This window comes from Neodiprion fabricii, chromosome 6 (genome assembly GCF_021155785.1).
Source record: "Neodiprion fabricii isolate iyNeoFabr1 chromosome 6, iyNeoFabr1.1, whole genome shotgun sequence".
Classification (NCBI taxonomy): domain Eukaryota; kingdom Metazoa; phylum Arthropoda; class Insecta; order Hymenoptera; family Diprionidae; genus Neodiprion; species Neodiprion fabricii.
The window spans coordinates 7,732,980-7,752,005 of NC_060244.1; the positions used below are offsets into that span (position 1 = coordinate 7,732,980).

A 19,026-nucleotide genomic window follows, 5' to 3' on the forward strand; every position below is an offset into this window, starting at 1 on the left:
CATTAGAACGCGTTATCAGTTATTATCTGTCTTTCAAATTTGCCTATATCTACGACTTTCAATATCATATATATATATATATATATATATATATGCCTTTACATATTTACGGTGAGATCCTGAAGCTTGATATACATAAATTTATTCATATTAATTGAGTGTTCAAAAACAACGTGAATTCAGTGAAATCTGTGGATATTTATGTACAACAGTTTTAATTTCAATTTTTTACCACTCGTGTATACTTATGATAATAATACGTATACCTACAACAGTATACAACACAGGTAATACCAAATCTGTATAAAATGTTACGATGTAATTAAAATATATAATATATAAATATACAGAGTCAAATAAACGACGAATTAAATTGGTATACCTATATGAATAAAATTTAAGCAGTAATATATTGGTATTAATTAATAATTGTATAATGCTAAGAATTATTCGATTAAATTCAAGCATTTATTCTAGCACTTGTAATCGCCGACGAGTTAATAGTGTGATTTCTTTCCCTGCAATTTGAATTCTCGCTTGTCAATCTATAGTTAGAGAAAATCATGTATCCTTACTCTTTAGACAGTTGACGAATATTTCCGACCCGATACGCTGAATCGTTGCAAATTAATTTGCATATGCGTTATTCGGTTGTAGATTTTCTTCAAAACCGTTGGTGAAAACGAAGAAACGGCAAAAAAAAAAAAACACAACGTCATCGATTTTGTACATGTACTCGACATTATTACAATACATTTTTGCACTCGTTAATATGTGTGCAAATCAACCTAATACAGCTTTTGCGCAGCATTCATTTCATAGCATTCCTCTATAATCAGTTACGTGAAACCTGCCAGCTAATTACTATTATAAATATTATAACTGCGACAGTGTGCTGCCCCTAAAATACCTCTATATATGTACCTCTAGGAGCCTAGAACGTTGTTTTATCTAGGTAAACAACGTCTCCTTTGAATGTAGATAAATATTATTTGTATGTATAATCGGGAGCTATATGGCATGTTTCTGTACACACGATTGGAAGAAAAAAAGTAACTAATTTGCGAATAATGGGTAAATTGTAGAATATTATTTACTATAAAAATGAGTATGTAATATACATACGCGTATGCATTATGTAGCTTAGTTGGAAATTATTTATAGTATCGTAGGAACCATCAATTATAGACACACACACACAAATGCAGACATAAGTTGAGAGAAACACTGATTGAGTATAATATTGTTATATGAACGTACAGCCAGTATCGTGTGCTATATTTCGTATCGTATATACGATATACATTCACGTATATGTATATATAATATAAACATTATTATCACCTTAACCGTAAAGTGTAATCAATAATTAAATAAACATGTACACTGCTGTTTAATGCTTGTCGTCGTTCATTCCTCTCAAGATTCCGTTATTACTCGTTATATTCGGTATGCTCCGAATCGAAATGATTGTAGTGAAGAAAAAGAGAAACATAATGATAGAAGAATAAAGAATAGAGAAAAAAAAAAAAAAATGCTATCGCGGCTTGAACCATACTTATCTAACGTTATATTATTGACTAGTTTTACGTACGAAATAAAATCCACGTTCTTTGCTCTTCGTATCTTTTTTCGTACTTATTTCTTATTCCAGTAAAGGGTTAAAATCAAAAATTGTAGACAAAAAGTGATCCTGTAATAACGAAACGTCTGCATAGTTACAAGATTCAGTTCGCTGCAGGTATTACTTGTGTTGTTTGTTCTTGTTGTTGTTGTTGCGAATAATTTAAAACTGATCGTGAAACATCGGAGGGAAGATAATATGATTCTTCAAACTCGCGATTTTATACTCTATTATAGCACCGACGATCTGTTCTCGCATATTTGATAATATTATAAATTGTATTTGGTATATATGTCACGTAACGCTACGACGTACACGCTTTTTGTTTTTCTTTTTCTTTTTCTTTTTTTTTTTTTTTTATCAAAAACGCCGAGTTTCTCACTCAGCAGCAAGCTCTCAATCAAATCCGATTATCGAGCCACCGAAAGGTTTTACTTTTATCTTTCAAATCTCGATATGTCGCCCAAGAATCTCGGAGTAATTCTTATCGGTGAAAAGCCGAATTGTTCCGTCAATAATTGATATTCCGCAATTGAGCACCGGCGGCAGCCTCGACGTCCTCTCGGAGTATAATTTCCCTGCCATCCATGTCGAACCTCTCCTCGGGCTCGTTAACCAGGACGCTCTGTTCCCCGGTGTTGGCGGCGTCCTCGGGAGCCAGGAAGAAGTTGAGGCCCTTGCACTTCCGGCGGAAGTCGGGGTTCTCCGAGGCCTCGTCCGGACCCCGGTGACAAGAGTCGCAGACCGTGTCGGCGCGGCTCGTGCAAGGATGAGCCTCGTAGAGTCCTGGACCGCATCTCGAGCATATCCAGCAGGGGTGGACGCTGTGGTGAGGGCTGTAAGTGCCCTTCGTGCATTTTCCACATTCCGTGTCTCGGCCCTTCGAGCATCGCGACGTCATCCCCCATCCTGGCTCGCAACGTCTGCACCGAGAATCGCCTCGGTGATGACGAATGTGCGGCCGGCAGTCCGATAACTGCAAGAAAAGAATTAATCGGTCAATTTTCAAACTTTTCACACCGATACGATTAAAATATCGGCATTTTTTCCAGCGGAGCTTTTGTGGCTAAGCTTACTGTAAGGAACTTTCGGTGATCGGATAAATTTATTTATGAAAGCCAGGTGCGTGGCGACGGTGCAACAGGTGGAACTCGGCGCCGCGAGTTTTGTAATTCGAAATACCTGAGGCCTACAGCGTACCTTACAATCGGTGAAAATATATTTGAGAAAAATTGGCTAAGCGATCGCCGGGAGGATCGAGTACCTGAAAATTATCCTCGGTTTCATTGACAAGCTAATCATTCTTTTCGACGAAGAAATTTTCGTCGCACCCTGAGGGGAATAAAAAAAATGCTCGATCGCTGCGTATTCCGATTTGAAAGTTCTTTCCTCACCTTCGCCGCACAGACGTAAATGAGAAATTATTATCGTCGTTTAAATAATCATATCATCATACGTAGTACCGACAGTTTGTAAACACGGGAATTATACTCGTTGAATACAAGCAGCATCTGTCGTCTCTGTATAACGTTCGTCGAGAGTTTAACGAAGCTGCATAGCTACAAAGGTATCGAGCCCCGAAGGCACGAGAGGGTTTGCAGCTGACGCTTTATCCAGACAGGGATAGAATAAGGCCGGGTGTTGCTCGGTGTATGTGAAAAAAGATAAAAAATAAATGGGATACCCGTAACACGACATACCCGCATGGTATCTGATCCTCGATCTGATGATACTAGATAGAACCGTTGATCCGAAAAACGAATACGGACCAATTTTCACGCGTGCGTTCGAAGCCCGTCAACGCTGACGTGGAGAAAATTTTTTTCACGCCCAATTGCATAAGAAATCGACACAGACCTTGCGTAATACGCTACTGTTCGATTTCAACAATGCTGTACACAGATCAATTCGTGACACTACGCGTAACTAACGCGGAAATAAGTCATCGGGTCGCGACGTGCCTTCTTATTTATTACCATAATTTACCATAGTTTAAAAAAGTCAATTATATACACAGTAAAGTAGCAACGAGGAACGAAGCAGCTCGGACTTGATTTCAAACGAGCCCTTCTCCACTACCTTAAACCGTTGACTGTATAATTTGTCTAAATCTTGCAATTCCTTTCGGTATTGAAATCAACGCTATTCTCAAAGTCTCGTCTTCCATTTCCCACCCACTTTGAGAGGGCGTTTCGTACGATTTAACAAAAATTTTGAACCTACCCAAAGAATCGAATTCCAAGTTTCCGTTATTTCACATGGAATTCGTAATCGATCATTATTATCATCATTATTACCTTTATTATTGTTATTATTATTATTATTATATTATTATTATTATTATTATATACGGCGCGTGTGTCGTCGAGAAGATCCAAGACTTCTCGTCGGTCAATTACGGTGCCAATTAAGCGACTTCTCAGGTTTAACGGGCAGCTGGTCAAAGCGGTTTTCAGTGGGCACGCGCCACCGATCTTAACGATTCGGGACTTCGGGAGCTGCGGGCCAGATGTCAAGTAAATTAGCACCGGGCCTCTCGACCTCCTCCTCACCTCCGCCCATCGTGCTTTTCACCTGGACTTCAACGTATGTGTATACATATATATATATATATATATAGATAAGGCTACATTGCCGGTAGATCGTTAAAAATAACTACCTATTAGACTTGATCGGTGCAACCAAATATAGGTATTGTACTTTCTTCGAGTCAACACTGCAGTTGCGTCGTTTGATTTTGCCGAATATTTTTTCCCGCAAACGAACTGAATGATTCGATTTCTGTTGGAATTATATGAATTTCTCGAGTAGAATGAATTGTTTTTTCATACGTTTGATTGTTCAATTTGAGGAATAACTTGTGTTTGTAGATTATAAAAAAACATGAGTTATTCGAGTATAGTAACTGGTAAGAGTCGTTCAGAAAACTGTATATACAGTCGAAAATCGTATAAATGTATCGATTCGAAGAAATTTTATTAGATATCACATAAAATAGATGTTTACCAAACGTTGGCTAGCCGAATCAACAATTAATAAGAGATATTATTTGACGTGATTTGAAATTCTTGTCTTTCGAAAAGTTGCACGTATCATACGTTTCGTCTCGTTCAAGTATATTAACGCAATGAATCGACGGTCGATTGACGATCCCTGGATCGCTCCGAGACGCAGATGCGCAGGAACACCTTGCTGCTCCGAAACTCTCGGAAAGTTGATGCCGAGACACCTTTGCACCTTTACACTTTTTACCTGCAGTTGCAGACCTGCAGCTGATTCCGCAGTGCGTAGACGCGGCCGCGTTTTACACCAGAATTACAGTTTTTTTCTTTTTTTCCTGCCTCGAGTTCGAACCTGGCGAATAAACCTATAACAACAAGTCGGAACGTGCAATCGCGAATTGCGTTTTTCTCCGACACCTCAGCACCTTGTCGGAGGTATTTTACGACGGTTTGTGAAGCCGAAGGATCCAGCGGAGCCGTAAATCCTTTTAACGCTTCTACCCGCGGGATCCATCGATCGATAAATCCGCGTTGCGGTCTACCGGCAAGTGCAACAGGTACGACTCGAGTCTAGACAAAGCGTTGGAATTGCGCTCGCGATATTTGCGAAAATTTCCACGGACAAACTGCCGCTACGATGCACTTACAAACAAATATAACCTGGGACTTTTTTTTTAATCTCATATTTCAGTGGTCAAGGGAAGAATAAGTTGCTCGTGTACTTGGTGTTCTCTTTTCACGTTTGAAACAAAGTTGAAGGAAATGCAACAGGTTTGATACAGGTACTGTATTTAAAATTTTGAATAAAAGTTTTTCAAATGCGAAACTGAAGTTTGTTTAATTGTTATTTATGATAAATATTTTTTTAAGTATATATAATTCTTCGTACAAAAGTAAACTTAATTTAACAAAACTATTTATTCTTTTGTTAGTTACGTGGGAGAAATCAAAATTTGACATCTAGAATCCAGACTCAAAATTCGCGTTGACCGGTGTTGTGTTTGAATATTCTACTTTTTGCGGGTATGAAAATTTTTTCCAATAAAACTTCGCTTTTGAAAAATCCGGGTTCATTCGCTTTTCACTACCCAATTTTTTTTTTTTTTTCAATGCCGTTTTGAAGGTGCATTACGTCATCGGCCTGCAACAATATCCGGCACGTTTAAGCTTCCGGAATCCAGATGACCGCGGTCGGCGCACGTGCATAATTGCAGGTAACGTCGAGTTGTCGTTTTCCTGCAGGTATTATAGGTACAACGTATCTGGGTATGTATTTTCTCCATCTGTCATCGGGGGTCGAGTGAAGCCACAACCCTGAAATTATTTAAATACATACACGTACATTACACACGTGTACATTCCTCCACTTCCGACTTCCCTTCCCCCGACAACGGAAGTCGCTTGAAACAGCTGCCCATCCCTTTTCCATTTCTACACCTCGGTCGTTTTACCTACTTTCATGATATTTCGTTAAACTCTACTGGAATAGAACAGAGCACGTAACTCGATCTGCACGCGTCTATCGATTAACGATTAATTTAATTAGAGGTTGAATTCTCACAAACGATTTCGTTATTTCTAATTTAATTTTCGGCTTTTCAACAATTCGACTCTGCGTCAATTTGCACTTTAGCTCAAACTCGTTAATAATATATATTTAACTAAATTGGAATATCAAATTCTACAGATCTGCCGAGCACTTTGAACCTAATGAATTATGCATGCTTAATCAAAGGTAAAAATGTTTTTTTCTTACACATCGCGTTGCACATGCGGATTTCTGGATCTCATATGCGCTCACCTCTTAAACGTTGCCGAAAAAATTAACAACCTTGCTGCGTGCATGGCGGTAAATGCAGCCAGGTGGGAACTAGACTGTGGGACTTGAGATCGCGGTTAAAGATCTCCTCCAATTAATTGCGCGGTGAAATTATTACCACTTCCGACTCCGGGGCTTGTAGGGAACTGCACCCTTGGAGAGGAAGTCGAGAGCGTCTGAATTGCCCTGCGGACGCGGAAACGAAGAATAAAGTGGGGTAAGAAAGTTCTACGAGAAAATCTCTGCACGCGTGCATGTATAATAGTCGTACAATCGTTTGCTTGATTCCTAAAATATGATGCGAATAATCCGGGAATAGTTGAATTGACTTGTTCGGCAGGTTGGTTCAGAAAAAGTTAGTGCATATTCTGAATTTCGTTACGAGTTAATCGCACATTGAGTAATAATTTATCAAATTATTATATTTGTCAAAAAAGAAAAGAAAAAAAAAATGTTCCAACGAATTGGTAGAAAATAGTCTTCTCAATAAAATGAGTCATCGTAATAATTAAAATCGAACGAATCTATTAGGTTTTGTAAAAATTTTGTAGCGATATGAAATCAAGCTGTCCAGCTTTTTGTTATGATTCCAGTAAGTTGTATCTTTGCAGCTCACAAATATGTCGATTTTAGAAATATTCAAGATAAAATTCTCTCCTAATAAAATTGTTTTTTGGGCAAACAAACTTCTGAAAACGATCATCGAAGCCCTGCTAAAATCGACGGTCGTTCCAATTTTTCGCTTCAAAATATTTCACCTGTTCGCCTCACCATTGTAATTATAATTACTTTACTGGCAGGTGTTATATCTCCTGTAAAACAATTCGTCGCTCTCCTCTCTCATGAATTATTAATGAAATAATGAATGCAGCCTATTTACCGGACCGCTCGACTGCCGTGGCTAATCGTGGGACCTTACCTTTTCCATTATCTCCTTGTTGCCTTCGAGCTCGCTCTCTTTCTATCTCTGTCTCCCCGCCGACAGGGAGAGAAACAAGCACTGGCGGAAATGGGCGGTGAAATTTGCCGCTTTTATATAAAATGCGTTTAGATTAACGCGCGACGGAAGTGTTGTTTCAACGTGAAAATTATAGATCACGTGGATCTGCAGCTTTTCCAAACCAAGTTCAGTTTTTGCCGTAAGAAACAGTCGGCAATCAAAATATTTCCATCATTCTTAGACGTAACATTTTTTTTAAGTGCCTTACTGATTGTCGGACGTTTTATTTGAAAATTGATACTTTAAACTGAAATTTATTCTAAAAATTACGGCAGGTACGGATTCTTGTCTTTGCGATGATTGCATGTATTTTTTAACGTGGTTTTCCTTTTTTTTATTGCGGAATTGTTAGATAAAATGAATTTTCTGTTCTAAGTAAATAAAATGACGTTTCACTCAAAATTGTGATAGCAATTGACATAGATGCATACAATACGTATATACGAAATGCGAGATCGGTATTCGGATCGCAAATTTTCAGTCCAAAAATTATTAATTTGCACAAATTATTTCCGAAAGCGAAATCTACAGATTTTCGGGTAAGGCATGAGGCGTAATGAAGCAATGAAACTATGCAAGGCTATCTTATCTCCCTACAGCAACTAGTGGCTATAACGAAGCGACGGTAATTACGTTATTGCGCAATTCTTCCTGTCATGTAGTCCAACAGATAGATTAATAACAATAAACGAACGTCACCATGCCAGCTATTTTCTAGTTGGATGAAATAATTGGCTGTGCCATGCCATCAACCGGTTGACGAGAAGCGTTCATTCCGCACGGCTCGATTTTCTCTCTTCCTCAGGTTATTATTATTATACCATTGTTTTAAATCCATCGATTATACGACGATTTTAATTCACCTGCATCCGATTGGATATCGTTCAAAGTATATTGAGGGGGAAATTCTACGCTCGAGTTAATTCCCGCGGCCGAATCACGCCGAACAACGGAGTTACCGGGCCTTGAGTTAATGAATAAAAAAAAAAAAGAGAAGAGAGGAAAAAATCATTTCCTTCGTAAAAACCGATTGTGTATATTGCGTTATTTACCATGCCAGGCGAAGCGTATCAGCTGATTAAACGCTGTACGGCAAAGCAATAATGCCTGCTTGCCTGCCTGTCCGCATGAAGTACCGTCAGAATTACCTGCAAGGTACGCAATTCGTGCCATCGAATTCCGCGGGGGCTTTCAAATTTCCACCGTTGCGATCCCCTGCCGTCGATTCGAATTATTTGGGTAAACGTAATTGGAATCGGTAATCGAATCTTGTTTTCATACCTACGTTGTATACACCGTACAAGCCGCCAATCTCCAAGGAGAACGCTTCTGGCAATCACGAATCACAGATCGTGCGATCGTTACAGCTGGCGAAAATTGGCAATTCTGATAACTCTGGTAGTCTCACGTGAAATGCCGAGAGTAATTATTCGTTAAACGTTTGTTATTTCGCTTATTTCTCAACGTTTAAAGTGTACTTCGTAACGTTTAGCATGCGGCAAAAAAAAAAAAAACCTTGCGGGACAAAAACTTTTATACACTTCTCATTTTTGTTTCAAAATCTTTTTCCTTCACCTTACGAACTCGCGCCGCAACAATTTTTTTAGCCGTGAGGCTCAGATCGTCAAGATCCTTCTTAAGACGCTCGTGCGCCTTTAAAGGGTCGATTTAAGGAATCGATAAACGGACCAATTTCCCGTAGTATCCTTCGCTTCGAGACAGGAAGTGAGGGCTGACGAATCGCCGAGAGCATGGGAATTCAAGACAATCACGATCACCCGGCTAACGAACGGATTCGTACGAGACTCTTGTTTTCCCGACTATTTCTTGCTTCACTTTTGAACCCAATTTAGTCGGGGTAATCTGCCTATAACGAGACTGATTTAATTATCGTCGATAAAATGACTCACCTGCAATAACGCTGCCAGCAAGCAAACCACCAGTGCAAAAGCGATGGCCAGTCGGTTATTTTCGACGAACATTTTACCCTCAGACGTGGAATGATCACGGCAAGATCCACAAGATTCAAAAAAGTCTCTGTCTCCTTACCCAACTGACGACAGTATCAAGACCACAGGCACTGCACTTTGGCGTGGAATGACAGACACCGGTTTTGCGGTTGAATTTGGATCTTTCTTTCCCGGATGGTACCGGAGAAAACGCAGTCCTAACACTCGTCGCTTCGATCACCAAGGTAGAACCGGAGGTCAGGATCTTCGGGGCGAGATGAGGACCGGAGACGAAGACGCTTCTCACGGCTTGAGAAGACAACGGTTACCTCTAGATTGGGACGAATCGGACATTGGCTCTTCGTGATTGCTGTTTAAACGTCGACGGAATGGCGAACACTCAACATCCGGTTTGCCCCGGAAGCCTTCAAAGCCTGCACATATTCACTCGAACCCTTCACCGAAGAAATGAAATCGGACAAGTCACGCGGTCCTATGGGCAAAAATTCAAGCAATATTTCTCAGCGCCATGGTTTGAGTTCAAAAATAAATTGCACCGGGTTCACTGCCGTGCGACACCGTCGACAACCGCGTGGTGAGTGAAGCGAAGGCACTCTGTAGAGCCGATTTTCCATGGCTGCAGCTCGGAGCACGCGGTCGACGGTCACGTGGATATCCCGATACCCCCACCTTCGCCAAAGCCCTTTCTCCTCGAATACCAACCCTTGGTAGTATCGACTGTGTTTTGCCCACCTAGAGACGAGCCCGACACCCTAAAAAAATGTCACCGAATCGCTGGAACTTGGAAAGAGACAGGACGGAGTTCCAGATTTTTTGATCGATGCTTGGTTGCACGACTGGTGTAGAAGACGTGATCTACCGCTGTACAGAAGGATTGAAAAACGGAATCCCACTTTCGATCTTGGACTATGATCGGTACAGGGATAAGCGTCGTCCGCTTAACGAGGTCACAGTGATGTGGTTCCTGCGTGGTTTTGGTCCTTTCACGAGAAGCGACCATCGGCGTCTGCTCGAAGCGAGTTAAGCAACGTGATTGCAAGGCAAGGCGGCGAGTATGGGATGACACGCGCCAGGTTGTTCAATTTACGGTACGTAGTGCACGGAGGTAATCGAAGTAAATTGAGCAGGTCAGGCATACCTTGACCTATCCAAAGTGGCAGCGACGCCGCGTGAGAACTCGACTCTGGGCCGAGATCGCGTCGAGCTCCTGGCGTGCACAGTGTCTTTTATTTAACGATCATTCGAAGGATTCAGCGCGATAGCACGGTATTACAAGGGCCTAAATCCGCGGCTCTAAGGATATTTTAATAACCGTTTTATCCTCAGTGGTTTCTGCGCCGCCTACCACTCGCCATAACCGATGGGATCTCGACTTTCGGAGACGGCTGGCTTGAACAGAGACGGAATTTACACCTCCTGATACACCTGTCCCCTGAGTTGCCGTCAGCGTGTATCGAGGAGTCCAGGTATGGGAACTCCAGCGGCATGTGGCCCTCGAGACGAAAGTCATCCCTCCAGCTGCGGCCCGCGATCCAGAGATGTTGGGCCACTTTTATTGCTGCAAGATATCAAGCACGCGCCACAGTTGCACATGCATGCACGTGAAGCGTGTCAATCTTTCGTACCAACGAGCCGTTTCACTCCAACGGATTTTCCACCTGCTTCCAATCATTCTGAAAACTTATCACCCAGAGTCCGTCACGATCCCTGGAGTCTAATAAATTTTCTATCTCGAGCTGAGGCCAACAGTGATGCGTCGAGATAAGTGAAGTGTAAACTGATTTCTGCAGCTCTCGTAGTTGCCACATACACTTACCCTTCGGTTAGGAACGTGACCGATCACTTGTACGAAAATGTACGCCAAGCTCGAACGAATTCGACGAAAATGAGAAGCGACGTTACGAGTTATCATCGAAATCCTGAAAAGCTGTCTCACCTATCGGTCTCTGAGGGTAAAGGAAGGGTATCCGGAAGCGTAAGAAAACCGCGTTTGGAAAGGCACGGAGATAATACTGCGAGTAGTATTATATGCACACCGTGCACGGTACAACAGGACGAGGCAACTGTATCGTGCAGTTCATTCCCAAGCCTCTGCAAGAGTAGATAGTCGGGAATAAAAGTTAAGAGCCAGCTGAGACGTAGAATGCAGCACAAACGGCAAGGCAGCGGTGAACGTTCCCATGCACACAGGTAGACCTCCACCCACGCCTTGCGGCATTTTTAAATCACTTCTCGCACACTCGCAGACTCAACTGCCATACGGCAGACTCTTGCTCTGACCACCGAACGTGAGCTGGTTTTATTTATGAAAAAATTACGGGCTCACGCCTCGAGTGATTAACTTCAGGTCCCTTGCAACGATCGTTACCTCCTCTTGGCGCCAGTCGGCTTTTGCCCATGGTGACACGCACCTAATTGGGGATGACGTTAACGGGGTTGCGATGGCGGATCTGCCACCTTCGGTTACCGCGCATACGTCAGAGCGGCAAGGTTCCATTGATTAACATATCTTCTTTCCGAAATGGTCACCGTTCGCAGAAAGGGCTTTGACCGGATTGAAACACGGAGAAAAATTTCATTTGTCATAGTAACTGGAAAAATTCGGTAAAACAGGTATCGTTTTTGCACTATTGTCGATCCTGTTTTGGTAATTGTAACGAAAAATCAGTTTCTTCGGTTTACTCTAGTTTTTTAGTTGAACAAGGCTTCAACATCAATTTATTGCTGCACAAGCATTAAATTTTCGCAACACTTACAAGAAAATATAGCAACAGTGATCGTAATGAGAAAGAATAGTAACGGATACCAGACTTTCCGGTAACAGCTAGAAAACTAATTTTCATTTCGTACCTTGGAACTATATTTTTCGATTTTGGTAAAAAACGAAAATAGTTAAAGACTGAGCGGTAACGGGAAATAAAAAATTCTCTCAATGAAGAAACGTCTTGCACACCCGTACCTGTCAGGCAGGGCATTCAAGTCAGACAAATCAATGATTCCACAGACAGAATCCAGCGCTCAGGGTTTACCTCTTCAAGCACGATTCCACCGACGGTAGATATCCGGATGACGTCGCAAGTGATCGTCAGAGATTTCCGTACACCAGTGTCACAGGTTTTGTATCAGAACTTTACGCTGTCACCGTACGCAGCGGAGAATCATTATGAATCCTTTTTGGATTGGCTTGATACAAAAACGTTCAAAGCGGCTCGCTAAGCATCGAAACACATTCTCCTCCACGTCGTGGCGAATTTATATGTTCCATGAGAAGGATCCGAAGCGGATAAACTGGGGCAAGCGTCGGATCTACTTAGTGGCCAAGGGGTCGGAGGCTTTCGCCATGAAGGGCGCCAGTCTGAACATTCAGGGTGGCGCCAGGCCTGCGATAATCACGGCACCATCGAGCGACGCTCCGACGTTCGCCTACGCTGTTAATCACAATTCGTACGAGCGGAAGAGCAAGTGCGTGGTGTCCTCTGCCTCCTGAACGACGAATTGCATTGCGCCGATTGCTAAGTCGAGAGAAGTCCGCGTTACAAACAGCCAGTAGTGTCGACCCGTTGCTCTCCAGGTCGTCCCCCGTAAATTTTCCATAGTCGAGAGTATGGCCACCGCCATTCGGGCCACCACAGCCACACAGCCGACAGGTGATGGTCAGAGTGAAAACTATCGGCGCCGTGGCCAAGGCGCCGGCTGGAAAATCATCCCCTTGCGGACGGGGGATGCTGAAGGAACGTCATTACGGCGATATCGTTCAGGGTACGGGACGACCTCGTCTTCGTGGACGCTATAATTGCAGCATCACTTCGGCCGTTTTTGACTCGAAGGCGGGGCTCGTTCTTAATGACAATCTGATGGAGTGAGTAGCTTTGCGCGACAACGAGTTTGGGTACACTTATCGCGTCGTTGATACGCTCGAACATATCAGGAGGATCATCTTCCGTTCTAGCAACTGTCACGGTCAGGTATTTATTTTCAACGTTTTTGCGATTTTTTTTTTCCTATCGACGCTGGAAAAGAGGGTAGTTTTTCACTGCGTATTTTCCATCTTATTTGTACAGTTGTATGCGCTTTTAGGAACCGCTGCATGCACTTAACATAGGATTATAGGCTTGAGCTGGTTCGGTGAAAGCGGCGCACTGTTGTAAGAACAAAGAAAATCTAGGTGTTGATTGAAGAATAGAAGCGTGCGGTGGAAGTAAACGACAAATTAGACGATTTCCTGGCTTATAACAAAAGTAACGTTTATAACAGCTTTAGCAAAACGTAGTTCACGTTTAAAACGCATTTTATCCTCAGAATCGCCGGTTTCGCATTCCCATGCAGTTTTACAGCTAATTATCACGTATTCACGCACCCTGAAGTCCAGCATGTGAAAACGGTGACTTTGGTTGTGTACACAACGAGTTTGCACCGCCCGTTTGTGAAAAGAAATTCTGTGAGAAAAGTACATTCGCTGTATAAACAAGCATTCGAACCTGTGGTCACCGATCCATTTTACATCTACGATACGTATGTGGAAAAGTAATTCGTGGACACGCGGATCTGCAGCCAGAATTCATAGCTGAACTGTTATCTTCCTGGCTGCTTCTAACGTACATATATATACCTATATATTGCAGAATATACGACACCAGGAAGATTTATGAGGAATTATTGCAACGAATTAGCGTGGGAACGAGACACTGAGAGAGTCAACCGAGTTCACCGAATGACTAACCGTAACATAGCCATTCGAACGCGAAAATACAAACGCGTCCATGGATGGAAGACTTTCTTTGTATACACCGTGTACTCAAGTTAGGTGCCACGCATTAATGCGCCAAGTACGTTACTTTTGCTCTGCAACAGTTCACCTCGCAAATTTCTCTTGTCCTGTCCGAATCCGTTTTGTTTTTTTATCAATTTTATTTTTGTCGGTATAATTCTTCTGATAAGAAGATGAAAATGATCGGTGTTGAATACTTGATGATAGAGTAGAAAACAAGGGTGTAATTAATTGAACTGCAATATTCGTGGTATTGTTGTGAAGACATCGGGGAAATTCGATGCCAGGTACGTGGCAAGAATTTCTCGCCAGTTCACCAATGAAATAATTACGATCAGTTATCCTCGGTAATTTGTCTATCGGACCGGCGTGAATTGAAGCAATCAATTTCAGTGTGTACTCGTAAAATTTTTCCTACTGCTTTAGGTACGTATGAAGTAAATTAACATACTTTTTCCCAGGTACAGAAGGTTAATTTGTTTTCTTTGCATTCGCGTTTCTCGTGTAATAACTATTATTTGGAAACTGTAATATACGTGTCGTGGGACGAGTTTAATGACACAGCGCAAGCGATTACCAAAAGATTAATTACACACTCGCGTAAATACGGTTACCCGTTCCGGGGAATCAGTATGATAATTTATGTACATAATATTCACGCAGGCGTATAGTAAATATGAAAGATGTATCGTCGAAATATTGAGCCATTGATGGTCCGCCGATTCAGAACGGTATGTACAAGCTTTGCAAAAACAATTTGCGCCAGTGCGGCGAGTCAGTTGCACGACTTGGGTAGGTACCCGCTTATAATTATCTCAAATTGCTCGTTAAATACAAATATAAGTAATGGAATTTCGCACGTAATTGTATGTTCATGAGGGTAGTTGCATCGGGTGAGAATTTTTTACGGTTTTATCGAAAATCGTTCAATTTTTACCTCCTGCTCAATAACTCAACCGCTAAAGATCAAGATCCCTTCGTCGACAAAATTAAGAATTATTCAGGAACAATGAGGCTGAGAAGAGTTTAAAAGAATTGTTTTTGGTTGGAAATGTATTCCATTCGTGAATTGATACCGTAAAATAAATGAACTAAATGACCGGATGGTATGTTTATTGTTACGTATGAGTTGAATAGGTCGTTGACATCGATTCGCTTCGGCTTTTTTTTATGCAGGTCTCCCCTAATGCTCGGCATCAGGAGTGTGGGAGTGAATGTTGTGTTGCATAACGTCAGACGCAACGTGTTCGAGCGATTGGAGCGGATCGGTGACGTGAATTTTGGTAATAAGTCAGTGATATTTTGCAAAATTATTATCGGACTTAATAAAAACTTAATTTGTTTTATATTCGTTACAGATTTGAATAAAAAGAAGAAAAACGCATTGGAATGTACGCAGAATTTGAATTTGTTTTTCTGCATATTGGATATTTTTTATCAGATTTACCGGTTGCTTGTAATCTCAAATTCTTAACAGCGCTGGTCAGAAATTCTGGAACCTTGGAAATTCCCAGATCAAAATGCTACGAAGTCGCTGACAGCTACGAAACTCAAAATTGGAAGACTCGGTAAGTGCTTTAAAGAATAAATTTAATGGAGGAAGAATGCTCTTTTTGGAAATTCTGAAAAATTACAATTTCGTTCTCATGTATTTTCAAGTATTACCCTGGCAGTGGTTCGCTTAAAATTTTCAGAGCGTGAATCATTAACGAAACTTGTACACATGCGTTTCCGCTGTATCGGTTGATAGCTAATAGCTTGAAATCTCACACCGCAGATGTCAAAGTATTACCGTGTTGTTCACACCTGGTGGTGTTAAATGTTTTGTACAAGTATAAATATGACATCGTCACATGTAACAATTTGTGTTTACCTGCTAATTACTAGTCACACTTGGCCAGATTTTTTACAGTCATGACGATCTATATCCATTTCTGGCGTTCCCAATGGCCCTGAAAAATTACACTTTCATTGACTTGCAGGAAGCGATTTTCTGCGAGTATATAGGTATAGTTTCTAAGTTCTCGATTTGCATCTTGAATTATTTCCCTATGATCTGACTAAATTAAGGCACGCCAAAGACGAGCCTTCGCACAATTGCCGCGATTCGCACGCGTCACGAATTCAATTATTTTCAACATCTGTAATCGAAATGTTTCGGTTTTATGTACCGTCTACAAGCATCGAAATAGTCTTTCGAAATATAACGATTTATAACTTTTATGAATTTTTTTCGAAACTTTGGAAGCAGCTCCTCGCGCCCGAATTAATTTACATAAAAGATCTTTTGGTAACAGCTACCCGTAAAAAAAGTTTCGTAAGAATCCGTGAATCGAGTCGTGAGAAAAAACATCAAATGCATAAAATGTCATTTTTTTACTTCCCGGAGAGGGTGGAGGGGGTTGTTGACGAGTTTTCTTCACCACGTAACGTGAAAATTGCGCGTATCTTTCATTTTGCCGAATAAAAATTACGGACCCGACTTTTGTACGTAAGAGACTGAATAATTTTGTCAAAGCATTACGAAGATGACGATAGCTGACGAAAAACGTGAACTGGACTCAAAACTGAAGAACAATTCGAGGATACTAGCGGAGACCGATGAAAGCGACGACGATGGTTTGGCCGAAGTGAATCCAGAGTCGGAAGTAATTGATGAAACGTACCAAAGAGAGGCAGTCTTACGTAGATTGGCCGAGATTGAACGTCGTGGCGAAACTAGAATTCTGCGTAACTTTGAACGGATGAAAAACCAATCCTCTCTTTCGGAAGCCAAAGGATTATTTTCGAAGCGTTCGAAACCTGTCGATCCTTCCAAAGAAAGTTTGGAATCGCTGGTAGAATTGTTACAAGAAGCTTTGCAAGCTGTGCCGGACTCGGTCCTGCACTTGATGACCGGATGGACACGTTCCGGGGACTGCGGACGATCCGCCGATCAGAAACCCGATTGGCTCGACATGGAAAAGCTGCGACGAGGGCAGAAGTTCGCAGAGAATTACATGTACGCCGTATTCTTCCAGAACGCGCTTACCTTGTTCGTTATCTTCAGCATCGAGGATTCGCTCAAGCCGTTAATCATCACCGGAAAATCGAGCACGCCGTACACCGCGTTCAAAAGGTAACCAGACCCCCAACGTAACTCCGATTGATACGAAAGTACAAATGCAAAAACTGGTTGGTAAACGGACCTGACGCCGTTTTCATTCTCGCCGTTCCCACGTTCGCCGATAATTAATCAATTCTAAATTCAAGGTACCTGTCAACGGGGCTGCGGATTCGGCGCTGGATGACCGGTGACCTGTGGACAAAGGGGTCCGTAGCTAACAGGGACATTTCGACGGTGAGGGCGATGCACGCGGCGGTGAGACGGAGATTGGAAACTTCAACTACCGAGGAAATAAATGCCGCGACGAAAATTGGCAACCCTTGGTGCCCCATGCGGGAAACTCTTATCAGGGATTTTTCCGAGGCTTGTGAGGCCCCAAAGATCGACCAGTGTCCCTACGTCGTGGAGCCGAGCAGCCTTGATCGACCCAAGAGCATTAATCAGACTGAAATGGCGCTGACGCAGTGGTGCTTTGTCGGTTTGCTCGTCTCCTTCCCGACGTCCTTTGGGGTCCATTACGTATCCGACGAGGATCTCGAGGCCTATTGCCACCTATGGAGAAGCATCGGGTACCAGCTGGGAGTGGAGGACGAGTGAGTCGGGTTCTCCTTGATTCTCGATTGTCCTGTTCTTGCGGAAAATTGCTTGCTTTAAAATTAAAGGTACAACTTCTGCCGTGGAACTCTTGAGGACATTCGGAGTCGCACTAACGATTATCTCGAATCGTGGGTCAAGCCCAATCTACGAAACGTCAGTCCCGAATGGGAACACATGACGAGGTGCGTCGTGAGTGGGCTTAATGCCGTCATCTCGGATATCGCGTACGAAAATGTCCTCCTCTTCCTTACCGAGATGCTGGACCTCCCGATGCCACGACTATACGCTTCGTTGTCTTACACGGAATGGTGCCGGCACAAGATCAGGAAGTGAGCTTCGTTCTTTTCCAAATTATAAGACAGGGGGTTAGATTTGAATAATTTTATTCGATAAACCAAAGAGGATAAAGTCGAGCGAAGATTTCAGAACCAGTGTGAAACAGGGAAAGGACAAACGTTTCTCCGTAACGACCAATTAGAATTATTCATTTGATCGATACTTCAGGTTACTGCTTCGCAGTCAGCTTTTAAACCATCGGTTTCTGTTCGTTACAGGTTTCACTTTTCCTACACGCTAAAGCTTCCAGGAATGGCTGGCTGGTTCAATAAGTTCGTGAACAAAGCCACGAAGCGCGCCGAGAACTTCACTCACGATGAACTGGAAGTCATACGGATAAAAATGGACAGCATTTACCCCGGTCAGAACAAATAACTTCTTGTCCCGAGTGATTTGTGGCCACTTCTTGATGAACACGATCATTGCTTGTCACTGTTTCCAAACTCTTAGTCAACGACGGATATCTATGCATAAGGTTATAAAATTTGACAATATTTCTTTACATTTAACGAAAGTACTACGAAAGTGATACGTTGGTTAATGAAATTTCGCCTTTCTATCCGAAGTTCGAAATGCAAACGCGAACTCGGAACCTCTTTCTTAACGAGAGTAAAGCGACAAAAAAAAAAAAAATATACATCAGAGTGGAAAATTGTTAAAACATACGACCGAACGTCATTAATTGATCTAGACGAATATGTCCCATCAACCTTAACGACTTAACAGATATCGAAGAAGATTGGGAACAGTTTACGACACGACGGATCGTATTCCATCACAGAGAACATAATTATACCAAACTCG

The 19,026-nt window shown here is 42.1% G+C and overlaps 2 protein-coding genes across 3 annotated transcripts; one reads left to right on the forward strand and one right to left on the reverse strand.

The window, feature by feature from the left end:
- Nucleotides 1-524: 524 nt before the first annotated feature.
- LOC124185333 (tumor necrosis factor receptor superfamily member 4-like) lies at nt 525-9,993 on the reverse strand. 2 transcript variants are annotated; one of them, XM_046576002.1, is made up of 2 exons: nt 9,356-9,993; nt 525-2,600 (listed from the first exon to the last, which is right to left on the reverse strand). In XM_046576002.1, the coding sequence occupies exons 1-2, from the start codon at nt 9,425-9,427 to the stop codon at nt 2,136-2,138; spliced, it is 537 nt and encodes a 178-aa protein (XP_046431958.1). In that variant the 5' UTR covers nt 9,428-9,993; the 3' UTR covers nt 525-2,135. The 2 variants fall into 2 exon arrangements, with proteins under 2 accessions (XP_046431958.1, XP_046431960.1); XM_046576004.1 differs by lacking the exon at nt 9,356-9,993 and adding an exon at nt 3,325-3,526.
- A 3,214-nt stretch (nt 9,994-13,207) lies between these two features.
- Nucleotides 13,208-18,887, forward strand: LOC124185322. Its single transcript, XM_046575973.1, has 8 exons — nt 13,208-13,274; nt 15,360-15,466; nt 15,542-15,574; nt 15,661-15,751; nt 16,702-17,301; nt 17,436-17,882; nt 17,952-18,215; nt 18,441-18,887. Exons 1-8 carry the CDS (start codon nt 13,270-13,272, stop codon nt 18,595-18,597), a joined length of 1,704 nt encoding a protein of 567 aa, XP_046431929.1. The 5' UTR covers nt 13,208-13,269; the 3' UTR covers nt 18,598-18,887.
- Nucleotides 18,888-19,026: the final 139 nt, after the last annotated feature.

What these genes read in the sequence shown, in the direction of transcription:
- LOC124185333 (XM_046576002.1), bottom strand. Translation starts at nt 9,427, where the DNA reads ATGTTCGTCGAAAATAACCGACTGGCCATCGCTTTTGCACTGGTGGTT. An exon ending in TGCTGGCAGCGTTATTGCAG is followed by an intron (nt 2,601 to 9,355) that starts GTGAGTCATTTT and finishes CTTTTCTTGCAG; the next exon opens with TTATCGGACTGCCGGCCGCA.
- LOC124185322 (XM_046575973.1), top strand. An exon ending in GAAGAAAAACGCATTGGAAT is followed by an intron (nt 15,575 to 15,660) that starts GTACGCAGAATT and finishes AATTCTTAACAG; the next exon opens with CGCTGGTCAGAAATTCTGGA. An exon ending in CAGCTGGGAGTGGAGGACGA is followed by an intron (nt 17,883 to 17,951) that starts GTGAGTCGGGTT and finishes TTAAAATTAAAG; the next exon opens with GTACAACTTCTGCCGTGGAA.